Source organism: Mauremys reevesii, linkage group 24 (assembly GCF_016161935.1).
Source record: "Mauremys reevesii isolate NIE-2019 linkage group 24, ASM1616193v1, whole genome shotgun sequence".
Taxonomy (NCBI): Eukaryota; Metazoa; Chordata; order Testudines; family Geoemydidae; genus Mauremys; species Mauremys reevesii.
The window spans coordinates 5089642-5107925 of NC_052646.1; the positions used below are offsets into that span (position 1 = coordinate 5089642).

The following is an 18284-nucleotide window of genomic DNA, read 5'->3' on the forward strand; positions in this document are numbered from 1 at the left end:
GGCTTCAATCATGGTTGCTAGTAACGGAAATTCTTAAGAAACAGCACAGTGGGTAGTCCAGTGGACCAGCACATCAGGTAGGATTTCATGCTAAGGGATGAGACCCTGGATTTCTGAAAGAGGCCTGCCGGAGACCGGTTGTCCCCACTCTGGAAATGGCTAACCAAACACCCCACCTCGCAGCTCCAGGCTAGCGAGTCACGTTAGATATGGACACAAGGGACCAAACAGGAGCGACACGTTTTATTGTTGAAGCAAACAGCAGAAGTTACAGTATATACTTAAATTAAATGTCAGTGTCTCCAAACAGCACATGTGACAGCAGCCCATTCCCCACAGTCATGGACCTTCCCTCCCACCCACTGACTTCAGACAAACTAATACTCAATACTCAGACTGTGTCCAGGCCCAGGCAGAGGAGATACAGCGGTAATTTTGTTAGGCTGTTTCCATACTGTAGTTCAAGGCGCATGGTTCCTCAATCTCCTCTTACTCCTGGGCTGCATCTGGAGCTCCAGTCGATCTGCTTTGACCATCACCCTTTTTCTTATGCCCCGAAACGATGTCATCGATACGGAGAAGGAGGACGGCAGTCTGGGGAGAAAAATCCCAGGGCCGGGTCAGGGAGAGGACATGCTGCAGCTTGTGCACCTTGCTGAGGTAGCCAGCTTTCGCTTAGGGCTTGCACGCACTGTATTCCCACCAATTTAACTAATTTTATTCTTAAACCAATTTGAAGTGGTGTAAAAAAAAAAAAAAACCTGTGCTCAATCCAGGGGGGACCCCACTGAATGCTGCTCTGAATTACTGCAATGCCTGCTTTTAAATCTGATCAGCAGCCTTTGCTTTCAGTTCTTGGTAGTTTGTACATTTGTATCACAGAAGAACAACAGTCAACCCAAGCGCACACACTTCAATCCTGTTGAGTCCCAAAGTACTTCACACCTTACCACAATGCAGCCACCTCTGCGGTGGAACATGGTAGCTGCTTTAACAGCAAACAGCAACACGACATGGTGGGAAGTACTGAAAATACTGAATCTTAGTGTAACTAGGTGGAAGGCTGGCTGGGAGATGAAGCTGATAGGGAAAATGTTTAAAGTTTTCTGGTGATGTGTAGGAAGGGAGAGAGTAACTGGTTTAATCTACCACACACCACCAGTCTACTGAACGTTCAAATCTTAATCTGTGGGGGAGAGAGGAAAGGGTTGTTTGATCAAACCAATCGGTTAACCACGGTGCAGGACACAGTCCTACCAACTGGATCCCAGAGGTATGTTCTTTGACCTGGATTTCTCTGAGACTGTGGCAACACCCAGCCATAGATAGCACGGGCCACAATATCTACCGACCTTGTAGGTATGGAGACACAGTGGCAATTTCTTCCCTTCCCGCACACCATTTCCTGCTCTAGACACTCAAGCACAGAAGGTCAGCGACACACAATCACTCATCAGTTGCTTCCTTACCTCCACAGCTGTCTTGTAGGTCTGTAATTTGACAGCTAAAGGCTCCCAGATCCCCAGGTCCTTCATGTCCACTAGGGCTCCAGTCTCGCCATTTACTCCCCAAGTTTGACTGCCTTCCTGAGTGTGTTTTGCCTGTAATAAATTGGTAATAAGGTCTCAAACCAACCCACCTTTCTGGAGGAAATCTGAAACACTGATTCATTCAGTCAGTCTTCTATGCAAATATCAAGGAACTATTACGATTTTAAACATGTGCAAGTTTTAAAGGGACAGCCGTTTTATTTATATGGAGAACAGCACTCAAACTGCACTAAACACTAACTAGATTTAGAGTCACCAACCGAAGACAAATTAACTCACCAGCTTTGTTAGTAAGATCTGAAACTAAGTGTAAATAAAACTAAACATTTATTTCTAAATCTTCTATGTCATCTGCTTAATTTTGGCATATTCACTCAGTTTAGACTAGTCAGTTTCACTTTCAGGTTCTCATGCACTATACAAAGCTGCAATATCTGGGTGCAAACATTGCAGAGAAATGCAAAATAATCTTCCATTGATTTAACGAACACAACTTGGAGACTGTGTCTGCATGTATTAGGTTTTGTAAAAAACTGTTCCAAAGCTGAAATCTAGGTCCCCAACAATCTGACATGCTACCATTACCAAATGATCTTTCATGCTATTTCTACTCGCACAACTAGCTAGGATTTCCAAGATGAAAATATATTTTAGAGCTGGAAAAAAAAAAAAAAAAGAGGCTGATAGTAACTAGCTCCTTGGAGAAGTTTTTCCTGCCAGCTAGAATCCCATGGACTATACCCTTACTCTTAGTGAGGTCAGAATGCGGATGGTACTGGCTCCACAGTTCTGAATCAGTGTTCTTGGAATGACTTCCAGAGCCTGGGCGACTGCACGGTAGGGCCACTGCTCCACTCCTGTCATGACTTTAGACTTTTCTGTCAAAGCGTGAGAAACAGCCATCTCTGCAGCGCCCCCTCCTGGCACCAGCTGAGGATCTACTAGGACATTACGACACACCTGCATGGCATCCTGGAGGTTGCGTTCCACCTCCTGTGAAAAAAGAAAAAGGCAAAGGTGTGATAGATTTGCAGGTTTGCTCATTTAAAGCACAACAGCAGCATGCCAGAGGCTACAGAGCACAGTCAGGACCAATATTAAATCTGCACCAATATGACATGGCTTCTGTTTACAGGAACACTCAATATTGCTTCAAGTTCTGATCTGAGGCAGCAAGGCTTGCAGGTTTAAGTAAGATTAGACACCAGCAGATCTGTGTTCTACTCCCAAATCTGGGAGTTAGTTCAGTATGTCTTAGATAAATCAGGTGATCATTATGGGTTTCGTTTTACTTCTCTCTGCTAGATATGGGGTCAGGAAGAAATTTTCACTCCGATCAGACCGGCATGAATGCACCTTGGGGAGTGGGAGGGTTCCTTCCTCTGCACCATGGGGAGTGTTGGGTTCACCTGGGCATACTTCACCTATGCAATCTGCTGCCATTGCAGTGCCTTGGGCATTGGTGGCAACTTGTTCTCTCCTTATGCCACACATCATTTTTGCCTCCTGAGCACTGAAATGCTTTAGCCTAAATTTTTGGGCTCAATACAGGGTGAAATTCAATGACCTGTGATATACAGGAAGTGAGACTAGATGATCTAAACGGTCCGTTCTGGCCTTAAACTCTATGAAACGATTTTAAACATAAAAGATATATTTGAAAGATGTTTTAACATCCTTGATGTAAGGTGCTACACAGAAGAAGCTGTCATAGGTGAAGTGCTATTAAAGGCCACACAGCTGTCCACTGGTCAATTGTTTACTCTGGGAAATATAGATTTTGCTTTTCCTATGCAGTGTTTAAGGCTGGAATTCCTTGTAAACCATCAACTCTCCTGTTTTTCCAAACCATTTCACAATTGAGAGAGATCTGCTAGCAGTAAATCTTGTCACACAAGATGGCTCTGCATGGCAATGGAATGCTGCTGGCAGTCAGAAAGATGCTATGATGATGAATTAGTAAGCTTCTTTCCAGGGAACTCTGCCTCCTGGCATCAAGGGAAGGTCTATCATGCCATAACTTACTGCTAGGATTTCCTTGCTGGCTCCACGCAGCATGATAGTGCAGGCCTTAGGGTCTTTGCAATCTGTGATGAACGTGAAATACTCATCTCCTATTTTCTTAACTTCAAAAAGCTTGGCTCCAGTTCCCACGTCCTCGTCACGCAGCTCGTCTGTGCGGCTCACAATGCGAGCTCCACAGGCCCTGCCACAAAGGGAAAAAAACAGAAATCCTTCGCTGTAGTTTGGGTTGCAGTAGAGTGGAGAGGCCCCACTCTGCTGGGTGCGGTACAAACGTGTAGCACAGAGACAGTCCATGCCCTAAATGTCCAAACTAGTTCGTAAGCTGAAGTGCAACATGCGAATAAGTGAGAGTTGGGGGGAGGGACTGAGGTAACAGTGAGAATCCTGCTGAAATCAACAGTGCTATGCATGTGTGTAAATACCACTCAACGCGAGTGAGGGCTGCACAACGTGGCTCAACAATGAAGGTCTGTTCACCTGGCGATTCTGTTGTTGTCTGTTTTCCTCACCCTGCGGATGGCTGTAATGTTGGCTCTGATCAGGTAGTGCTGGGCCAAGTCTGAAACCAAGTTTGCACAGAAATTATTTTACATGGAAGAGTCACCACAAAGACAGTTTCTACAGCTGATGATACGCAGGTTTGGTTTAAGGTTTATCACCACTCTGGAATCCTACCCCAAGGATTATGGAAAGAAAAGAACCTGGTGCTCAACACTTCTCCTAGACCAACAGCAAAGAAAAATGTTCCAGTGCTGCTTGGATAAAACTATATTAGACATTCCAGACCCAGCTCCTCTATATTCTGCTAGGTTCTTGTTCCCAATAGTGTTAAATACATTACCAAACCATGGGTCAAACCCTGAGAAAAGTTAAGCATCCACAGAAGTCACTGGAATCACAGGGGTCAGGTATCAGCTTAAAATAAATCATCCAGTAGGATGCAGTCTGTATAAGTATTGCAACATCTGACTGACTAACCAGTGGAATCACAAGCTTCCCAATTAGCATCTGTACAGTGGGAGGGTGGTAGTTACCCTAAGCAAGCTACACATTCAGAAAAATTAACAAGTTGGAGGTTTATCTTTTATCCACCCACCCTGGCTGTCTACAGAGTGAGAGGGTCTTTAGCACTCCATAAATCTAAGAGCCTGCTTTAATATTTGCTCTCTGAAAGGCAATATTCAGAATTTGTTACCACTGTCTCGCTTGTTAACACTAAAGGATCATGTTGAAACACAACTACAGTTATATTGGTCCATCACTCCACTCAAATCATATACATTACCAGAGATTCCTTTCTCTGTGATGATGAGATCCGGTTTGACCCTTATCAAGTCCTCACAGATCTGCTGAATGTATTCTTCCTCCATTTGCAGGATGCGTGCAAAGTCTTCCTCACGGGTAATTTCAATATCAGTCTGCATAGAAAGAGGTTTAAGGGGCTTAGTCTCTTTCTCCAGAGTTTTAACATAAATACGATGAATGTCCCTTAGCTAAAACAATCATACTCCATTTTTCTTGTCCGTTCAACTGGTGCTAAGACAGACTGAACAGAGAAGAGGTGAAAGGAATCATTAGTACCCAATGAAAAGCTGTGGATCAGATGAGTAAGCCTTGGTGTAATGTCTTTCCATTAGTGTAGCACCAGAGTATTTCACTGTTAATTAGGATGGGGATGTGTTTCTATGTATATTTTACACATACTTGGCTCTATGCAAGACTTGAGCTGCAAGAAATCCTCAAGAAGCAGAAGAGAACATTCAAAACGCCTTGCCCATTATGGCATCGTTGGCTCTTTTCACCAGCATCATACAAAGACCTACAGACATCTTTACACAAGACCTGCCTTACCTGGCTCTCTCCTTTCTTGTACTCCAGCGAACAGTCCAGAAGCACAATGCGTGGATTCTTGATATAGCGACGCATCCTTGGGTGAGTTACGTCTTTGTTTACCATGATTCCACGCAAGACACAAGAGTCTTCGATTATGCCACCTGGAATCTGACAGACACATGCAGGGCGTAGGTGAGAGTTATCGAAGCAAATGAGAAGACAAGTAACTCTCCAGATGACTGGGAAACCGATACAAATTTGGCAGATTGTAATCTCTAGCACGAATTTATTTTAAAAATAACAGCAAACAAACCCGTTTATACTTAAGGAGGAATTAGCTACTTCCAACAAATTGTAAGGCCCTTTAGAAGGCTGAGGAGAGATTCCCAAAGGTATTTAGACACATAATAGGTTCCCACAATTTACAAAAGCGCCTACACAGATTGGGAACCGGACTCTCATTGATTCTCTATGGGAGTCAGGCACTGAACCTACCCAGGTGCTTTCATAAATCCCCCCAAGGAGCCTAAATATTGGTGTAAAGCTGGCCCCACTTGTCCTTAAGTTTTAGCCCTATTTCTTCACCATTCCTTTTGCACACTTTGTTTGACACACTGGCTTATTACCCCTTTTACAATCCCACAGTATTCTTGGAACCAACGTGTGGCTTCTAGTTTTGATTGCTGTCCTTTTCCACTACACTGTACAACAGGCTACGTTTCTACACTTGGATGCCTAATTTTAGACATCCGCTTTTGAAAACTGAATTCCAAAATAAGACTTCTCCTTTTCCACTAGTGCCTTTCAAACACATTAGCATCACCAGTCTCCTCTGAAGTCGTTATCCTCGTCATACAGATCAGTAAACGGAGGCCCAAAGTGGTCATGTGACCTGCCCCAAGCCACATAACTCTGTGGCACAGCCAGAAGAACACGGGCACCCCAATGCTCTAGCCACTAGAGGATCAGTTCTCCACTCTACAAGGCTGGATGCTGGTTCCAATGCCTTTATTTTTAGAATTTAAGAATTACTGTATGAGAGCGCAAGCCCATAAATGTACGAGCAGAATGGAAAGCTCTCAGAAGTCTATCCCATGAATATGTGCGTCTGTGCTTTTGAAATCAAATGAATGGGTTTAAAACTGTACTTCGTTTCAGTACTGAAAACAGAATGTGCACTCTGTCTTAACTACTTATGATTTGTTCTGGTCATGGTAGACCATACTAAGGTAACTACTGCAAACTGGCCTAAACTGTTAGTACCTGAGAAGACACAGAAGGCACTACTTACATTCCATTATTTATGATACTTTCTTGGAAGTCTGAAAAATCAGATATTCCCCTCTCCCATCAATATTACTTTTTTTCCATTTGGCAAACCTGGTTTCTAAAACCTTGAAATTAATTCCTTCCCCAACGCCATTCCCTTCACTAAGCCACAGCATCAAAGAAGATGCACAAAGTATAATATAGTCCCAAGGACTGAGTTCCTGTTGACTTCACAGCAGCAGAACAAGCCTTTCCCACAAGGTCCTACATTATTATTATTTAGTATTTACATTATTATAGCATGTAGTAGCCCCAGTAATGGAAGGGACCGCATTATGCTAGATGCTGTACACACACAGAGCACACATTGTAGCATCAGAAAATTGCTCTGCCATTAGCGAGAGAGATACAGCAAGAAGCGAGGGTCCGGAGCACACTTACCTTTTCTACTTTTGCATAATTCTTGATGTCAATTTCCTTTCTGCCATTTTCCTCAAACTCCACAGTCTTGACAGCATCAAGAGCAATGCCGCAGGCTAAGTCAGACCAGTGGCTTATCGCCTTGGTGTTTATAGCACTCTTTATTATATTCAGCATCATCTCTCTGTTGTTCACGTCAACTGGAGTGCTAGAGCAAAGAACAAACAGCACATGGGATATTAGTCACAGTACAGAAGGAAAAGATTTAGTAAATAACCCAGTTCAGCTCTCTGAAATTGCAAGACTATTCCCTATAGGGAGTGATCTTCCCCACACTGAGAGATGGTTAAAGATCAGACATGCTTAGCAATAATCAAATGACTGTGGGTCTGCTCAGAGACACTAGCCCGGAGGTACCGCCATTCAAATATCTATTCAATGTACTATGATAATTAACAGACTGAAACACAGAAATACTCGTCTATAACATCCTCCCTCCCAAACAGAGCCACGAGAACTAGGTTTACTTTATCACCGTTGACACTTGCTAACTTGTGTGGCTATACAAACTGGTTTCTAGACCTCCCTCTGAGTTACACTTTGCTGGGCTGAATCACCAGCGTTTCATCTTTAGCCAGAATTGCACAGAGAAATAACTCCAAATCCAACCAGCACTGCTCACCTGATTTTGTTCAGACTGCTGATCATATCATCCAGAGCTTTACGATATGCACCAATGATCACAGTTGGATGCATCTGCTGTTCTAGGAAGTGCTCGGCAACAGCCAACATCTCTCCAGCTAAACAAAAAACAAAGACAAAGTTAGTGGGAACTGGTGACACATCAAATAAGGGACACTGAAAGCACCTGCTGCCTATTTTAGGAGCCTTGTAATCACCAACACATCTCTTCTATATTTAATCATGATCATTTGCTTAAACTAAAATATAAGCTCTTGAGGGCAGGGAATTGCCTTCAGCTAAAGACGACCAGTGGCAATGAGTCTCAGAGCCCAGGTCAACTGACTCAGGCTTGTGGTGCTTGCGCTGTGGGATGAAAAATAGCAGTGTAGACATCTGGGCTCAGGCTGGAGCCCAGCCTCTGAAACCTGGTGAGAGGGGAGGGTCTCAGAGCCCAGGCTTCAGCGAAAGCCCTGCAGCGCAAGCCTGACTCAGTTGACCTGGGCTCAGACTCACTGCCATGTTTGTTTTTTTCCTGCATAGACATCCTTTACTTGTATGCAAATGGCCTAGCTCATTTTGGTGATAAAAAACCATCATATTTAGGCTTTCCCTAGCATAAAACTGTTAAGGGGTGCACCAAGCATGCTCCCTGCATCTCTATCAGCAAATGCGAAATGTGGATTCCTTAGCAGGAGACTCTCACAAACCCAGCGTGCAAGAGGAAAGAAAATTCTAAGTGACTGCAATGCTTGGAGGCATACTGGGGGGGGAGAGAGAGAGAAGGAGGTGCCCCTTAGATAGTAACTCCCCAGTGCCAAATCACAAAAAATTGGTGCACAAAAGCAAAATGCTTAGCCCTTAGCCATCCATCAATCCACATGGCAAGTTGTCCAAAGTTTCCACTTTGCTTGCCAAAGACAGAAGCCAGTCTTAGACAAAGTGGCTCATAATTAATGAGACAGCATTTGTCAATATCTCACAAATAGAAGAACATCAATGCGAATGTTAAAATGAATATCACTTTGCCATAGATGTATTAACCAAAACACAACAAACTTTAGCTGCAACCCCTCCTTGATTTAAAGCATGTCCTCACCAAGGATAATTACAGATGTGGTCCCATCTCCAACCTCTTCATCCTGAGTACGGCTGATCTCTATCATGGATTTCGCAGCTGGGTGCTGGACCTGAATCTGCAAGGAAGAAAACAAAATGGGAACACTTGGTCTAGAATGCAAGGTACTTGGTTCACATTTAGTGGGATACTGTTTTTAAATACTATATAAGGGCTAGATATGATTATTTTCTAGAGTTGTCCAAATCACTGCAAATGTACATTGGCAACGTAATGTGGAAATCACCGAGTATCTGCTTAAGAAAAAGGTATCAAAACTGAAGACTCACTTCTCTAAGTATAGCATTGCCATCATTGGTCATCACAATTCCACCCATTGGATCCATAAGCATCTACATTAGAGAAGAGAAACAGTATATAGATTGATTTTTAAGATGTATAGCATTTCTAAGCAGAGTCTAGTGCAAAGACTACAACAAAAGCTCTTACCTTCATCATAGCTCTTGGTCCCAAACATGTTCGGATAACGTCAGCAATGGTCTAAAATGAAAGAAAAATGAGGTGATGCAGGAGTTGTTCATAACTAATGTATGTTCTGCCTTTTTTTTTTTTTTAAGCAAAACTCATGAGGAGAGGAAGAGAAAATATCAAGTGATAAGCTACTAAGCTGAATGTTACAGTTTTTAATACCAAAAAAAGTGACTTATGTTAATATTTAGAGCGTGGGTGAGAGAAAAATTCAATCCTAGTCTGTATTGCCTTAGTTCATTAACCTCTTATTACCAGACCTCTTCGGCACTAAGCATGAACTTTGTGTGTTAAAACTCAGTGATAATATATTCTAACTGACAGCATCAAGAGTTAAACATGAACAGGAAAGGTCTGAAACTCCTATTTCTAATATAACTATAATAGTACTAGTTAGGCAACATTTGACGTATATGTAGTAAGGAAAACATATATAGAGATGGGACTCACTTTAGTTTAAAGCCAGCTAGGGAGCTGGACAAAACTGTTGTCCTGCTCATGCATGATTTAATATTGTGATATTAATTGCTGAAAAAATGTAAGCAATCCTGAGGGTAGGAAGGCACTACGCATAGATATGCTAATACATAACTGTCCCTTGTGAAAAGTAAACACCTTCCGCCGAAACATCCAGAATTAGCCAGTGTCAGAGGTAAGATAATGAACTAGGTGGACCCTTGGCTATGAAGGTTGCGTCTTTGTGCATAGCCCCATGAAATGCTTCAATACATACATGCAATTAGTCAGTACTGAGGTAGCTATATACCAATAGACTAGAGTTTGATGGTACAGAGCGCCTTTTATATACGAGTTACCAGTACAAAACTCTTTACAAAGAAATAGATAGGATTTAAATAGCCATATATTATTACCTAGATATCACACATGAGGTTATGAATTCCTAGGCACACTGTGCATGTTGCAATAAGGATTAGGTGTGTGGTTTCTACTTTTGAACTGCATGTAAATAACACTGAAGAACTGAACTGATTCAGAGTTTGTCTAATGTTTCAATTTTTGCCCTGTACTCTAAAATATGAGGCTACCCATTCTGACTCTAAACTATCTCCTTTTAATCCCTTGGGTCCAGCAGTCAGGGTTTCATTAACACACATTCAGTGCTTCAAAATTCTAAATGGGCTTGAATAATCCCTCCAAACTACACAGAAAATGCAGACCTTGTCATTAACATAAAGTGACCCAATAATTTTACAGTTCCTTGGATGAAGCAAGAGCAAGATTTAATTAGGCATGACAATAAGGCTTAAAGGTTAAAACAACAGCTGCCTCTATTCAGACATCAGACACAATATTTTAACGTAATCATCTTCTCAGACATCACCCCAAACTACTTGCTAAACAAGGTGTCACGGTTCAGATATATGCAGCATTCTGGATTAAAGTTTAATTTTTCTTCTACCCCCCTTTTTTTTCTTTTTTTAATTACTGTCATCACTAGAATAAAAAGTTGTTCTATTCAATTGCACCTGTTATTTTAGCACAGCAAGGGAGTGACCGGCATTTCTTCATTTGAGATTTGTAAAGAAATATCAACAAGTGGACTATAAAGAAGTCAAAGGACCTGCTAAAAATGTTCCAAGCTCATTATGCTTTTGATTTCTAGTTCGCGAACGTACTTGGTAGCATAAAACAGTACCTTAGCAGCACTGATGTTTCCAATCTGAACCTTCCTTCCAGACTCACGTTTTGTATTCTGACCTACAGAAAACAAAAAATAGCAACAGCATGAATATAACTGATCTTGTGAGCTCTTAATGGGAAATCCAATGCTGAGGAGGCAATACTGACGACATATCAACGATGCAATCTTACTCGTGCACATGAATTATGGAACCATGCATTTAAATAAGAGAGTACCCAAGAGGTACAGCCACCAGACTAAAACTATGCCAACTTCTCCTCTTAATTTAAAAGAATATTAAAAAATAGCAACATTGAAGATTTCTAAGGTCGTCTTCATTAATTAAGTCTCATGAGTAGAAAGTATGTTTTCAAATAAGGCAATATATAAGATGTCTTGACTTGTCACCAAAAGAGGGCCAAGAGTACTGAAGATTCAAGCTAGTCAATATTCCTGAGAATCTACTACAAAATTGCTACATGGTAACTTTATGGTACTCTGAAAAATTACTATTTTAAGGAATTTTTCTACAGCACCATAGTAGGTAGAATAACATTATAAGTGTTAAGTTTCCATACTGCACCTCAATGACCCATAACCTGCCATACATAAAATAGTGTGTATTGATTATACCCATAACCGAGGCTAACACCCATATTAGGTGATCTTCTCCTGTCACAAGGGTCTGTCCCCAAAGAAACCCCACCCATATTAAATGTGATGTCATTTATTTATTACAAGCCCAGCTTGGATAAGCAAGGGATCCTTTTGTGGGGAGGGGGAGAAAACAAAAGTGGAGGAGGGATGGATAGCTCAGTGGCTTGAGCATTGGCCTACTAAACCCAGGGTTGTGAGTTCATTCCTTGAGGGGGCCACTTAGGGATCTGGGGCAAAATCAGTACTTGGTCCTGCCAGTGAAGGCAGGGGCTGGACTCGATGATCTTTCAAGGCCCCTTCCAGCTCTATGAGATAGGTATATCCCCATATGAAAAGAGTGAAATAACAGGAAGGGAGGAGTGAAAACTCCCACCCCCAATATTGGGAGGGACTCCAAAAACAGAAATAAACTCAATACAAGAGGGCTACAAAAGAGGATCCCCAAATAATGGGGGGGGGGTTAGTAATGTGAGATGGGAACCCAAATAGGAAGAAATGCCAGTGTAGAGGACTACAAAGGGGTAGGGAGACCCCAAGGTGGGAGGGGAACATACGAGGTACCTCATACAAGAGAGACCAAAATGGGAGAGCACCACCAATCTAGCGGGACACCCGTGAGAAGAGAGAGGCTGTAAAACAAGAAGGGGGGGACCTAAATAGGGGGACTATTTAGGGGATCACCCCAAGGTTGGAGGAGAAAAGTGGGAGGCTACCCAACCTACAGGAGGAACAATGGAGACCCCAATGAGAGGCAGTGATCTGAGAGTCCAATGAGAGGGGCACTTGGGGGGGGACAATATGAGGGAAGATCCGAGGAAACTCGGAAAGGCAGCGCCAGGCGCCAGAGAACTGACATGTGAGGTAAGAGGGGGGGGGATGGGCACAAGGGAGGAACAAGAAGGAAATGGGGGAGGGGGGGTGATGGGAGACCCGTGGGGAGGGGGAGGGGCACGGTGAGAACCTGACGGGAGGGGCCCAGGGATCGCAGGCAGACGGGGCGGGGCGGGGGGGTTATTAGGGACCGCGATGGGGGCGGGAAGTTTCCAGGAGGCCCCGGGGGTGGGGGAGGGAGAGACACAATCGGGGGCGCGGCCCCCCCCTTCACACTCACTGAGCACGAGCACGGGGCGTTGGCCCATCATCCTGGCGGCGGCGCGGAGCAGCGGACCCGGCGCGGAACCTTCTGGAGAAAGAGAGACACACTCCGAACAACGCCGCTTCACCGCGCCGCGTGACACCCTACCCCGCCCGCCGCCGCGGCCACCAATGGCCGCCCGAGCCGAACGCCCGGCACCCAATAGGGATACAGGACCTCACGTATAGGACCCGCCCCCCTACACTTCACCAAAAGCTCGGTTGAGCGGTGACTCCCTGCGCATGGGGCCTCGATTGGAACTGCCGCTGTTGGGAGGGGAACAGGCAATAGTGCGCATGCGCCACACTGTCGGGAGACTGCGCCTGCGCGATTATTCGGACGAGGTGCTTTCACACATGCGCAGTGCCCAGGGTCGTGGTGAGGCGCATGCGTACAAGCTCCGAGCAGCGGTTGGATGGACAGAGACGGGGAGCCCGGCCTGCGTCCGTCGCGCTCGGGTTTCGGCCATGCCGGCTGTAGAGGCGAGTGGGGAGGAGAGCAGAAGCCGTTAGGCAGCTGGCTCTCGCTGCTGTGGAGGACCCTAGGAGTCGTAGTCCCTTCCACCGAGGCATGCTGGGAATTGTAGTCCTAGCCAGCGGCTCCCTCACACTGGGGTATCATGGGAGTTGTAGTTTGTTAATGAGCCATGTTGGGCCATATGACAGATGTCCTACCATGCACAACATGGGGCCTAGATGTAATTATCTTTGGGGGCCAGTGCTGTGTTGGATGCCACTCACTGACCACCTCACCCCAGCTCCCCTCCATACACAGTGCAGCCAGGACTTATGGAGCAAAAACAGCCCTGTAAGAATGAGTTCTTGCCTTGTAAATGTGTTTTTTCTCTCTCTCAGTGTTAACATAACTATGAATCAGCCAACGCACATGTTGCCATAGTCCACTGTGGCTGGAAAGAGAACTGTCTGGTTGTGTGCCAGAGGCCCTATACTGCTACAATCTAATGAAGATTCTCCTTTAGCCTCAAAGCAAAGGACCTGCGCATTTGGAGCGGAGGGTTTGAGCTCTAGCCACCTATTTATATGGTGTAAATCACCCATATAGCTGCTACTGTAAAGTTCCAAGTGGTCACAGCTTTGTTACGATATAACATCTCTTTGTATGTTCTAATTTTTCATTCTTTCTAACCACTACAGTTTAAAAAGAAAGAATACAGTATGTCTCTAGCTAGCACACACAGCCAAGAAGAAAGTTACATTCTAGTCTGGGTCTTTCCAACCTTCTTCCTTTAAAATATTCCCTTGGATAACATAGCTCTTTCCTTTCCATAGGCACAAGCTCTGTTCCTCCTCAGATGGAGCCAGAAACAGATGCTCAGGAAGAAAAACAACACTGGAAGAGTATGTTGAATGCATTTCTACGTCAGACACAAGCCAACCTTTAAAGGCCAAATTGGAACTTCTGCAGCGAAATTGACATAAACGCTCCCCATGCCAAAACATAAGCTCTCTGGGGCAGGGTCCATCTTTTTGTTCTGTATTCGTACAGCTCCTGCCTCCATGAAATCCTGGTCCATGAGTGAGGCTCCTAGGTTCTATTGCAATACAAATAATAAATAATATGCATACTGATTGTATTACAACTTCATTCAATATAATTCCTGCTATGAGTATATGTAATTTGCATGGCATTAGGGTTATGCATTGGTGCTGCTGGCTGGGTTGAGGACACTGCTTTGAATACACACCACCACTGAAATGCAGCTAGCACTGGGCTGGATGATGACAGATACATAGCACAACAGAAGAAAAGAAGGGGATATGGTAGCAAATCTTTGCTTGTACAGACAGTACTGTGAGGGTCTGATTCTGAAGGGTGCTGAGCACTGAAGGGAGTGGAGAGTGCTCAGTACCTTATAGGAACAGATCCTTAACTTTCATGAAAAGCATATAGGAGAGTGTTGCCTAGTGACTAGAGCACTGGTCTAGGTTTAGATGACTTGGGTTCTGTTCCCAGCTCTGCCAGGCCTGCTGGGTGACCTTAGGCCAGTCACTTCCTCTCCTTGTACCTCATTTTCCCTATCTGTAAAATGGGGATAATATTACCCTCCTTTGTAAGCACTTTGAGATCTACTGATGATAAAATCAGGATTAGAGCTAGGGATTATTATAGCCCCATTGGACATCTCTGGCCGTATAAGGGAGCTCTAAGTTATAAATCAGTTATACTCACAGTCGCGTCCCTTTGCACAGGCAGAGTAGTGTAAAGCAGTTTAGTGTCAATAAAGGCACTCAGTGCAAAGATATCAGAGCAGCAGCAGAACTCTTCCTTCGGAGTCTTGTTATCCCATCAATATAAAAACTCACAGTAACAACAGTCGTTTCTTTTGCAGACACAGTGAGACGATCCACTCAAAGCCCACGTACGTATTTCCCCAATCTGGAATCCCCAATCTTTATACCTACTTTTACTGTAATGATTGTTACTTTAAGATTAGGTTCTTTTAACAATAGGACATCAAATAATCACAGACAACCAAAAAAAAGGGATGTATATATAAAACTGTATTTTATCCATGGTATTCCTATACATTACCTGAGAGGCAGTATGATGTGGCTAGAGCTCCTGACTGCACAATCAGAACTCCTGGGTGCCGATCCAGGCTCTGCTACCGACTTGCTGTGTGGCCTTGGGCAAATCGTGTCATCCTCTATGCCTCAATTTCCACTTCTGTAAAATTATCAGGAGTCCTCCCTCCAAGGAGTTGGGGTAGGGATTAATTGGCTAATGTCTACAAAGCAGCATTAACAACTAAAGCCTGATTTTTCATCGCCCTGCATCTTTTGTCATCATTTTCACCAGTGCGAAGCTGCTGTAAAATGCTACCGGATCAGAATAGTGGTGTTTTGCACTAGTGTAAGTGACAAGGAATAGATCCATAATATGCTACATAGTAAGTCTGTTAGCCTAGTGGATGGACTGGGACTCGGGAGTTGTGTTCCACTCCTGGCTCTGCACCCAACCTGCTGAGTGACCTTGGGCTTTGCCGCTCTGTGCCTCAGTTTCCACATCTGTAAAAGGGATAATGATACTTGCCTCCTTTGTAAAGTGCTTGGAGTCCTACTGAAGAAAAATGCTATACAAGAGCTAGGGATTATTAATCAATAGTGAAAAACATCCTTGTAATACAAAGCCTTTTTTTGATAGGAGAGGACAACTTTGAAGGCCCTTCCTCTTCTTTTAAGAAGCTATGTCCTGCCAAACCCTCCCCCAGCTTTCTTGAGCTTCCATCTTCCCAACGGAGGCCCAGCCCAGGTCTACCCTGTGCCCAGGCTTCAAGGAAAGGACAGAAAAAATTCAGTAAGTGTTGGAACCACCCCAGCTTTGGGAAGGGCGTGTTCTCTAGCAGTAAGGAGCAGGGGGCTAGGAGTCAGGACTTCTGGAGTTTATCCTGGTTCTGGGCAAGAGCAAGGGCTAGTGGTTAGGACAAGGCACTAGGACTCCTAGGATCTATTCCCAGGTCTGTGTGACCTTGGGCGAATCATTTCCCTGCTTGGCGCTTCAGTTTCCCCATTTGTAAAATGGGCATAATACCCCGTGCACTGGGCTGTGGCACAGCACAGTGAGGTTCTGGGATGCAAGTCTCTGTAAACAGACAAAATTTCAATATAATTACGAATCACTTAGCATTTGAGGAAGGGGGAAACCAAACAGCGCTTTGCTCCTTTTTTCTCCAGCCCCTGATCATCAGCCACAGGAATGCTACGGCCTACTGGAGTGCATGCACAACAACATCCAGATCCAAACCCAGATCGCTCTGGTACAATTGAGCATCCTGGAAGGCTTGCAGGAATCCATGAACTTGCTTCTGGTTAGCGACGAGAAGAGGAAGGAGCAGAGAGACCAGGAGGGCCTGCAAAGTTCAGTCTCCTCCCCCACCTAACATATCCATAGATTTGGTGGCTAGCTTTGATTCCCATAGTCTCATCCCTGCGGCCTCGTCTCCTTTGGGTTCACTCTGGCACTGGCTATCAAGTATATAGCTACAGGATTGGGGTTTGTGTTACCATGACAACTGATAGGGCTCTGCTAGAGGTGCTGCTTGGAAGTAAAACTATTGTAAATACTTTCAGTGTGAGTTTTCCTCAGGGCTATTCTAATTTTTGCTCTGCCTCCAGTGCCCCTTGCAGTATGTTCCAGCCATGCCTCCTCCACTGGAGACGGAGAGTAGGGTGGATACAGAACCCTTATGCAAGCCCCATAACAACTGGGGTGGCTCCTGCGCAGGGAGGATTCCCAGGCAGGGCCACCCAGAGGTGGGGGACAAGTGGGGCAATTTGCCCCGGGCCCCGCAGGGGCCCCCACGAGAGTTTTTCGGGGCCCCCAGAGCAGGGTCCTTCACTCGCTCTGGGGGCCTCGGAGCTTCTTCCGCTCCGGGTCTTCGGCAGCAATTCGGCGGCGGGGGGTCCTTCTGCTCCGGGACTCACCGCCGAAGTACTGGGTCTTTGGTGGCAATTCAGCGGCGGGGAGCCCCTGCCGCTGGTCTTCGGGGCACTTTGGCAGTGGGTCCCGGAGCGGAAGGACCCCCCACCGCCAAATTACCGACGAAGCGGGGGCCCCCCGCTGCCAAAGAACCCAGGCCCCCTGAATCCTATGGGCAGCCCTGTTCCCAGGGAGCTGGTTCTGCTCATTTTAAGGTCCCTCTGCGCTGCCAGAGCAGCACAAAGGGACCTGAGTATGACTGACAGTCAGGTTCACTATCTCTCCCCAGCTGAGGCTTCCTCATTAGAAGCCAGTCATGATGCTGTGCTCTGTTATCTGCTTTGGCCTTGATTGTGTGTCTGCTGGCTGGATGCAAGAGGGCTGGTTGGTTCTCTGGCACCCTGCATCTTATGTAGTCTTTTATACGTGTGCAGTGGGGATGTTGCACACCTGCTTGGTACTGGTGTGAATGAATACATGAGGTAGAGGGCAATATGGGATGAGGCCCCATGTCTGTGCAACCATCTTGCCACCACATTACAGCTGGGTAGTTCATTTCATCAGGGGATCCCAATGTTAATGAGAAGATTCCTCTCCACTTACCTCCCCTGGGATTTAAATATCAGAGATGGAGAACATGAAGCATGGCCGAGGGGCCTGCTCTTTAAAAGTGCTGAGCACCCTCAGATCACACCACAGTGGAAGTAAGCAGCCAGCTGCCCCCATGAGTGGGCAAAACCCCTTCATCTTTTCCAGCCAGATCCAGTTAGCAATGCTGGCAGGATCCTGCGGTGTCCTGTGTGGTCAGGTGCAAACCGAAAGACAAATACAATGTACTTACCACCTGAGATTTTATTTTGATTAAATATAAACTTTATAGAAAAAGGATACGCACACAGGTGGCTGTTCCCTTCCCTTAAGGCAGCACCATCCTCAACAGGAGTTGAAACAGGAGTAGCATTAGGTTTCTATGTTCCCCATCTAAAGCTCTATTGTGAGGCAAGGTTAGAAGATCGGGGAGGGCGG

The 18284-nt window shown here is 45.0% G+C and overlaps 2 protein-coding genes across 5 annotated transcripts; one reads left to right on the forward strand and one right to left on the reverse strand.

Moving 5' to 3' along the window:
* Window positions 1-228: 228 nt before the first annotated feature.
* On the reverse strand, window positions 229-12825 carry CCT3 (chaperonin containing TCP1 subunit 3). Its single transcript, XM_039512738.1, has 14 exons — window positions 12795-12825; window positions 11042-11103; window positions 9346-9396; window positions 9186-9248; window positions 8878-8974; window positions 7780-7897; window positions 7119-7305; window positions 5427-5576; window positions 4861-4993; window positions 4053-4134; window positions 3576-3756; window positions 2298-2543; window positions 1470-1601; window positions 229-594 (listed from the first exon to the last, which is right to left on the reverse strand). The coding sequence occupies exons 1-14, from the start codon at window positions 12823-12825 to the stop codon at window positions 490-492; spliced, it is 1638 nt and encodes a 545-aa protein (XP_039368672.1). The 3' UTR covers window positions 229-489.
* Window positions 12520-16902, forward strand: TSACC (TSSK6 activating cochaperone). 4 transcript variants are annotated; one of them, XM_039512745.1, is made up of 5 exons: window positions 12520-12544; window positions 14108-14176; window positions 15169-15198; window positions 15984-16136; window positions 16514-16902. In XM_039512745.1, the coding sequence occupies exons 2-5, from the start codon at window positions 14131-14133 to the stop codon at window positions 16717-16719; spliced, it is 435 nt and encodes a 144-aa protein (XP_039368679.1). In that variant the 5' UTR covers window positions 12520-12544; window positions 14108-14130; the 3' UTR covers window positions 16720-16902. The 4 variants fall into 4 exon arrangements, with proteins under 4 accessions (XP_039368679.1, XP_039368676.1, XP_039368678.1 ...); XM_039512742.1 differs by lacking the exon at window positions 12520-12544 and adding an exon at window positions 12796-13300; XM_039512744.1 differs by lacking the exon at window positions 12520-12544 and adding an exon at window positions 13303-13386.
* Window positions 16903-18284: the final 1382 nt, after the last annotated feature.